This window comes from Notothenia coriiceps, unplaced genomic scaffold (genome assembly GCF_000735185.1).
Source record: "Notothenia coriiceps isolate Sejong01 unplaced genomic scaffold, NC01 NC01_scaffold00026651, whole genome shotgun sequence".
NCBI classification, from domain to species: Eukaryota; Metazoa; Chordata; class Actinopteri; order Perciformes; family Nototheniidae; genus Notothenia; species Notothenia coriiceps.
The window spans coordinates 2,793-12,089 of record NW_011359352.1 but is presented as its reverse complement, the minus strand read 5'-3'; the positions used below and the strand labels follow the sequence as shown (position 1 = coordinate 12,089).

At 39.2% G+C, this 9,297-nt stretch overlaps 1 protein-coding gene across 1 annotated transcript; it reads left to right on the top strand.

Moving 5' to 3' along the window:
- The first annotated feature begins 7,670 nt into the window (after nt 1-7,670).
- Nucleotides 7,671-9,072, top strand: LOC104957307 (alpha-1,3-galactosyltransferase 2). The gene is made up of 3 exons (XM_010784929.1): nt 7,671-7,687; nt 7,960-8,097; nt 8,391-9,072. The coding sequence occupies exons 1-3, from the start codon at nt 7,671-7,673 to the stop codon at nt 9,070-9,072; spliced, it is 837 nt and encodes a 278-aa protein (XP_010783231.1).
- Nucleotides 9,073-9,297: the final 225 nt, after the last annotated feature.

Sequence of the window (9,297 nt, the reverse complement as noted above, 5' to 3'; positions counted from 1 at the left end):
TATAAACTACACTTTGATTGATTGAAACATACTATCAATAATGATAGATGTTCAACAATGGAACCATCCTAACTCATTTGACCATCCATCAGACTTTATTAATTGATCATTATACCCACGACGTGTAAAAAAAAACAAATAAAATATTTACTGATTAATTATCAGGGAGTATGGACATAAAGGGAGTGGCCGCCTGGTAAAAAGGATGCATATAATTTACTGTCCTAAGATGACTGATCAACCAAATACAAACCTTCCTGCTGTCTATTGTTACGGAGGCCCCGCCTATGTTCTCTCTCTACAGTTTGACTGCTATACAATGTAACTTTTCAAACCCATCTTCGTTTCCTCCCAACGCTGGTTAGCCTACATCAAGGCAAGGTTACCATTACACTTTAACTACATGTACTTTTAAAGCAGCCACTGCTTAATTAATGTTTGAGCTCTGTCAAATATTACACTTACAGTTTCTATGAGTCGCATACACTATTAACCTACTAATACAATTGAAACATTGATTGATGGAACATTCTGAGAAATGTACATTTGATAAACCCTGCATTTCCAGAAACAATGATAGATTAAAGACATGGGATAACCTCATAGCTGTGATAAATTCCCTCCTTCTTTTGTCAGGAAATAAAGAGAACGGGTCAAGGTAATCTGTTTTCGAGGCAGCATAAAAGAAAAACATTCACTAACTCTGTCGTGAAACCAGTAACACAACCATTAGAATAATTTACAAGCCCTATCCCCTGTCAACATAAAGTTGCATGGTATTGATGACATACACAGAAGATACTCCTGCATTATCACTTTGGTAACCAATAACAGGTAATGGTTTTCCATGACCGTGAAATGTAATGGTACATATAGATTCCTGAGATTGGTTAAGCAAAAAGCAGTTCAAATAGCATGGAAACCAATTTTAATTCCATTTTTCTGGAGTTTTTTTCCAAAAATAGACCACACTGCAATTATTTTCAAAAGGAGTCAAAGTTCAAAACTCAAATGACCTGTCCATTATATGTATTACCTTCTTACAGGTTGTATTCAGGTTAGAGATCTCAAACTTGGTCCAGAATAAATAGCCACGATCAATGTTACTCCTGGAAATGTTGTTTGGATATTCCTCTAGTGCAGGGGTGCCCAACCTTTTCTTAACCGAGGCTTACTTTTAAAGTTGCCAGTCTGCCGAGAATCTACCAGTGCACAAAATAGTGAGGCGTAGCCATTATGGACAGCCTACTACCAGGTAAATACACACTTTCTAACTTTGTATTAAAATGGACCTTGTACGATTAATACCTTAATAAAATACTGCAGATCCTTTATCTTACCTCTTTCTAATCTACACACATTCAAGTATTTAACTGAAGTTACACAACAGTGTTTTTTTGGATACAGAGGTTTTGGAGTTTATTCACCACCGTCACTACTACAGTGGGTTAAATGTTTTTCAAGAAACCATTGAACAGTGCCCTGCCACCATATGACACAAGGAAAAAAGAAAAAGACACTGAACCACTTTTTATTTGCCATTATATGAAAATAAGGTTGCTCAAAGTATAAATTAGGCTTACTAATAAAACAACTCAGATCTGAAGCTACACAGGAATCTGCTACCAAAGTGCAAATAAAAAAGACAAAATTAATAGAATCAGAAACCCAATTTGTTGTTGCATTTTAATAGAGTATAAAAAGAAATGCCTTTAAAATAGGTGCAAGCAACACTAGTTTCTTTAACCTGAATTGATAATCAGACTATAATCAATTTAAAACCAGAACAGATCTTAATGTTTTGAAATTCTTAATTACCTATTTTGTACAATAAATTATAAAGAAATAAGTTCAAACCAACTAAAACTTACAGCTGAATTAATAACGGTAATCTAACTGTGAGTTTTTTATTAATATCAAAAAACCTGTTGAAATGCCTACTGTTATTTTTACTGTCCCCAAAAGCCGAGGTCGCCAGCCCTGCCAGGGCATGCCTTCTTTCACAACTTCGCCGTCTTTGAAAGACTTCATGTGTTTTCGCAAGAACGTGACTGACCACGATAAGAATTGCTATGGGTTAGCAGCCCTTGCTCTTGTTGTTGGTCCGGGTGAAAATGGAACTGCTGGTGCATTTAGCTGTCCTTTCAGGTCCTCCACCTTTTGGGAGCGTAGGGCCAGAAACTAGAGGGAATTCGTCTCGTAAGCGTTTTGTGCACTGTTTGAAATGCCTCTCCTAAATTACCCTTCTTCGATAAAGCGCAACGCTTCGCATTGCAGATGAGACAGGTCGGGACTTTGAATTGGAATTGGAATAGATAAAAAAATAATCATCCTCCCACTCGGAGTGAAAATTATATATTTTGGGCTTTTTTGCTTCTGCCATAATTGCGGTCTTGTGTGTGTGTGCGGACTGTCTCTCCCGTTGACATGGACAACGTTAGCGAACTAGTGCCCACGCCCCGACACATGGGATCACGCCGGCCAATCACAAAGCTTTGACATCTCGCGATCGACTGGGAATCTCCCCGCGATTGACGACTGGTTGGGCACCCCTCTTCGAGTGCAATGTTCCAGATAGCAAAATGTATTCCACTGCTGCAGAGATAACCCTTTGTGTGTAACACTGATATAGGGAGTTGACAAAAAGGGTGCAGCTTCGGCAAATGTTCCTGCTTTCCTCTTCTAGATGATAGAGAATGATCAGTTCTTTCCACTTTGAACACATCATTAAACTCCTATCCTGGAATAATAATCGAAATAAACCCCTCTTTTCCATATCAATCATTATTATCGGTAAGGGGAGCCAGTATTTACCTTATCCAAGCAGTGGAGGGGGGATGCCACATTTCCACCACATCGCAGGATTACTCCGAGCACGACGTTATACTGTACAGTGTGAAGCACCATATGGGTCAATGTACATCATTTTTTCATAAAGTCCCTGATGATCTATATCTGAGTTGTTGTCATAATAAAGTTTTACCTTTGTAATACTGTGCCACTACAGTTTCAGTATCTTTGAAAAATACTTAATAATTCAGATTGCTGCTCTGGAAACAAAAGAAAATAATGGTTGATTTAAAAAATCTGTGATGTATCTGTATTAACATGCACTGTATGTGACATATCATTTATAATTCACAATGCAATATTTTGTAAATTGAAATCAGAGACTTTTGTCTTATATGTTTTGACATTGATTTCAACAATATCACACACAATACATAAGCCCAACAACATTGAAGTGGCTTACTTATTAGAACAGTTCCCAAGCAACACGGTCCTGGGATTGTTTGATATAATTTCTACAATGTTTTCTAACTGTCAGCCTTCTTAAAGTTCTTCTTTGGAAATTATTGTTCAATAATCATATTTGAAAGCCTCTCTTATTGGGATGTGGTTGTAACCAATGGTGTAGTGGGCGTTGGACGCGGGGGTACGCCGTACCCCCACTTATTTGGAGCATGATCTTTTTTTTTTAATAGTGTGGTGTCACGGTTTGTGAAACAAGCAGGACCCAAATGCAGATATAAACTGAAACTTCCTTTATTTCCAGGCTATGATATATATGTACAATGACAAACAGAACACTCACCGCAGAACTAGTCAGGGAACAAGACGAACCGACCAAGACAGACAGACAACCCAGAACTTAAATGCACACAAGACTCAATCACACAACAAGACACAGGTGAGGAGGGAGGAGAAAACACAGGGACCCAGGTGAACATAATCAGACCATTAGACACACCAGGGAAACTAATGACAAGAGAAAAACACAGGGAAAGGACCAGACAATAACCCAGAGGAAAACATGACATGGAAAACAGCAAAAACACCCAAACCTACAAACTATAAACGTGACATAACATGAGAATCGTGACATGTGGTGCCGAGGAAAGGGAGTCGGAGGCTGTGTATCAAGAATGGACTTCCACACTTTATTATCCATTCATCTCAGAGAGGTTAATACATGACTGCTCTGCATGATAAGCTAGCACGAATGAATATAACGCTACAGGTGTTCCCACTAAAGGGTCCGTGTAGCAACACAACAAGCAAAGTGAATTATAGTCCAACATGGTGTCACCCACAATAGTCTAATAAATATAAAATCATTGCCAGTGTTATCAGTTGCAAGTGTGTATTTTTTTTAATAATAACGAAAACATAATACATTTCACAGTAATTATAATAAAAAATAAAAACGATTTCCTTAAAAAATGATGATTTGTCATCACGCTCGTGACCCCACGGTTTTGGTCCGGCCTCCTCCCGCGTCATCCCCTACCGGGCGCGTTTCAGAAGCATTTCAGAAGATGAGTGTCTTGCCTGCCGGCTCGCAGTTTTTGTTGATTTGGGCATATTTCCTGGACAGGCCACTTTGTACAGACAAAGTTAATAATAATTGTAAATCCCATTTATAAACAACATGAATCAAAGATGTGTTGCTCTATTTTAGTGGTAAAAAAATGCATTCATCATCATAATTATTCTATATAATTTACACAGTGCCTGTAAACCGGAGGAGAACGCTGGCATTTCTCCTCCTACTTGAAAGACTACGGAGGGATAGGGTCTGCAAAATTAGTTTGTGTGTGCGTATATATATATGCTAGGCTATATATGCTCTGACCATTCCACTTCCTGCCTGCCCGACCTTACGTTACGGCTGCACCGCGTCAAAAATAGGATTCATCCTAATTTTAGAGGAGCCCTGTGCCGAGGCGCTTCTGGGACGCTTCTGGGACGCTTCTGAGCCGTAACGCGCCGCGTGTGGTGGAATAGCACCCATTNAATAGGTTTGATGATGACTTCCAGGCTGAATCTGTAGTGCCAATTTCTTTATTGTTAATTTATATGGTAAAACCAAATGATTATATTATGCTTAGAAATTGTATAATTTCTAAGCATAATATAATCATTTGGTTTTACCATATAAATTAACAATAAAGAAATTGGCACTACAGATTCAGCCTGGAAGTCATCATCAAACCTATTGAACTTTGTTACATCCGTGACGATATGTGAAGTTGCCCCTGTGTCCACCATCAGTCCTCTCTCGGTGATGCTGCGCCCTGGCTGGACCTTGTTGTCCACGTCGTTGACTTGGAAAGCATACTCCTCGCCAATCGTTTCATCCGAAGCTTTCCGCGCGTCCTCCTCCCATCGCTGCTTCCGCCTGCAGGCCGCATCCCGATGCGTGTTGCTTTTACAATGACTGCACCACAGCTTACGATGGCACGTTCTGGCCTTGTGTCCACTCAGGCCGCATCTGTAACAAGCAATGTCCGCAAACTTGGTTCCTTTATCCCATGCTCTTGGTACAGAGGGTCGTCTCACTCTCAACTGCTCCCGCGGCCTCATGATGTCGTCCTCTGGTGGCGGGGTGCGCATTCGCTCAGTATCCTCATAGCTGATGAGCTTAGTCTTAACTTCAGCAAAACTTATTTTCTGGTCAATTTGCGTGATGTGTATGGCGAATGGTTTAAATGATTCTGGTAGTCCCTTCAAAACCATTGCTACAAGAAGCCCATCACTTAATTTCTCCTCCGCGTTTCTCAAAGCGGTGATGGCGGTCTCTGCACGTATTATATACTCCGTCACACTTTCACTGCTTGACTTTAGGAGTGATGTCAGTTCAGTATATAGGCTGATAATATGTGGTTTACCTGTGCCAGCATAATAGTCTCTTAAAATCTTCAATGCCTGCCGACCATTATCCGCCGCCTCCCTCATTACAAGGGACAAACTATTGTCATCCAGAAATTGGATAAACTCTGCATAAGCCTCTTCATTTTTCTCTTCATCATCCGCCTCTTCATCTTCCTCAATTATGTCCGTAGGACTCCTTAAAATGGTATATACTGTATATAATGTGAACAAAATAGGTCCAAGCACTGAGCCCTGCAGCACTCCATGGCTAACTTCAGTTTGTATTGAAGATTCATCGTTCGCATACAAACTGAGACCGTTCAGATAGATAGGACCTAAACCAGCTTAAAGCGGTTCCCTTTATGCCAATTAAATATTCTAGTGCTTCTAATAGGATATCATGGTTGATAGTATCACATGCAGCACTAAGACTAAGCAAGACAAGAATAGAGACTGGTCCTTTGTCTGAAGCTAATAGAAGGTAATTTAGTCCGCCCATAACTATTCCATGGAGAAATTGATTTTAAAATAAGATTAATTTACGATATATATTTCAGTTATGGATTATCTAACTAAATCAAAGACCTGAATTGCTCTCACAACATAATTTCACTTTTACCATGTTCTTCACCCAACAGTCAAGCTTGGGCATCAGTAGCCTTTCAAATCACACCCTGTTTAATGGTTAATGTTAATGACCAAATCTTATATTAAATCTTTTTTACGTTTGTTTATGTTCTTTTGCATCTTTTTAGTGGGCTCAAGGCAAGGAATCCTATACTATTTTCTTGTCTTTTGGTGCTTGTTGGCAGCTGCATTCTGTTATATTTGAGGTGAGTACCAAAGCATCATTATTGTTTTTGGATACCTATTAGAGCACATTTGAGCCAAATTTGTTTGTGTTTTGTGCAGACACGCTCCAAAATGATTTTCTCCTTTGTCTCACTATGGTAATTTTTTTATACCAGGTATTTAGCAAACTTTGTTCCTGTGGACAACCTGCCGGCAAACAGAGAAGGAAAATTGAGAGGGATCATCAATTTAGATGACACTCTTCATTTTGGGTAAGAGACCTTACACTTTTAGTTGTTTTTTTTTGCATAATAAAGGGCATATTTAAAACAATGTAGACCACTTTTCTGAAGCTTACAAGATTATCATTTGAACATTTTAACTATGTATTTCAATATCTTTGTGTTGATGTGTCGGCAAGTTGGTTTGTGTGTCTGGAACATTTGTTTGAGTTTCTTGTAGATTGGAGAACACATTTCATGAATCTACTTATTCAATCATCATAGATCAATTAAAACTCCATTAGAATAAAAATGACTTATTTCTGGAACAAATATGGTTGATTTATCATTGGAAGATGGGATCTATCAACATATGACAGTCCCCTGGCTTTATCTCTGTTATCTTTGTTTCTGATGCAGCAGGTGGAGGTGTTGATTGGCTTTGATGGAAGCACCTGGGCTTGGTGCTCTTCAAATATAACTGCAAAGCACCAGAGCACCCGCTACCCTGGCGCATATCCTCTGCATACAATAACTATATAACTATTAGATCCGTAGTACTAGCGACTTCCAGTTCAATTCCATATTCGGCATTCCAAAATGTATTCAATCCGACCAGTGTTTGAATTTCTCCTCCCACATGTTTTAAAAGCGGTTCAAGCAGCTTATTGTACATCAGGCCTTGGCTTGTCAGGGAGCCTTGGAGCATTTTGTGGTGGTTATATGAAGTCCCCGGAGCCAAGTGCTTACCTTGCTCCCTATTGTTAGTTCACCTTTTAGTTAACAGTTACACACTCCAATTGATCCATGGTTTCTCTGGTTTGTTTAGTGATACGCCTAGCCGACTTGTTGGAGAGGCTAAAGGTCCTATGTGAATGCTGAGATATGTTTGTACTTGGTTGCGGAGGTGAATGCTGGGAAACGGTATTGCAGAGTCCTGTTCTGCCAGCTGGTTCTCATCATGTTTGCTTGTTCCAAAATCTTTTCTGCTTCCCAGGATAAATGACTGCATGGATCAGGTAAGATTGGCAAAATGTATCTGAAAAGATACTTGCAGGTTTCCTGTCCTAGCGAGGATTCGAGATAAATACTTTTATACTTTAAATGCCAACTGGTTTCTACTCATACAATGTGATGCCTTTTGGGCTTCGGAATGCATCAGCTACATTACAACGACTTAAGAATCATGTTATTAAATTATACATTTTCCTTTAGCACTTTGGACTTTGAAACAATGTAAATCTCCTCTAATGATCATTTAAAATATATGTATTTCTGTCTTCCATTTCAGGGCCAGACAAGGGGTTGAAACTCGTACATCTTGGAAAGCTCCTATCATCTGGGAGGGGATGTTTGAGTCCGATCTATACGACCAGGAGCACATCCACAGCCAGACGTCTGTGGCCCTCACCGTGTTTGCTGTGGGAAGGTTTGTATGTCCATCACCACCAGCAGTTCAGTCGTAAACTGGTTGCACTTTGCCAATGCTTTCATAATATGAATTATTTGTACATACCATGAACACATTAATACACTCTGCATATAACCGAATGAGATTCAGTCCGATTACTTTGCTTGGGTTCAGACAGTAAAGTCAGCAAATGTGCGCATATGATATCTTTCTCAAATAATTAAATCAAATATGTTACTACTGTGTTTTCATCATAACATACTTTTAAGCAACACATGTATTTGTTGTGTTCCTCTCCATCCCTACCCAAGGTACCTGGATGCCTACCTGAAGACCTTCCTTACCTCTGCAGAACAACATTTTATGTTGGGATTAAAGGTGACATATTACGTGTTTACGGATCTACCAGAGAAAGTACCAAGTATCGAGCTTGCTCCTAACCGAAATGTAAAGATTATGCAAGTGGAAAAGCACTCCAGGTGGCAGGACATCTCTATGATCCGAATGAAAACTATATCAGGCGCCATAGAATCAGAGATTCATCACCACTGCAACTATGTCTTCTGCTTTGATGTGGATCAGGAGTTTAAGGGAAGATTTGGCTCAGAGGCTCTGGGGGATTCTGTGGCTTTGTTACACGCATGGTATTACAACGCTCCAAACTATAAATACACCTATGACNGAAACCCCAGATCCAAAGCCTTCATGGAAACCGGAGATTACTACTACCATGCCGCTGTCTTTGGAGGCTTGTTGGAAAAAGTGAAGAATTTGACAGATTACTGCTTTTTAAATATCATGGAGGACAAACTGAACAATGTGGAGGCTTTGTGGCACGATGAGAGTCATCTAAACAAATACTTTTGGATCAACAAACCAAGCAGGTTACTTTCCCCTGAGTACTGCTGGGACCAGGTTATAATGGAAAAGGGGGACATAAACGTCATGCGCCTCATATGGGCACCTAAAGATTATGTGGGACTTCGTCCTTAGGAGATTGGCTACAAAAAACACAAATTAATATAACAACAAGAAAGTTGCAATAATGTTTCCTTAAAGCTTTGTATTGGATTCCTCACTATATCTTCCGAAAATTCCACTCTGGTAAATCTAAATGCTTTTCTTTGTTTTATAATATTTATTAATGGATATGTCAAATATGTGTATATTTAAAAAAAAAAAAATATTCAAAAAAACTATTTAAAAAAAAATGTTCCT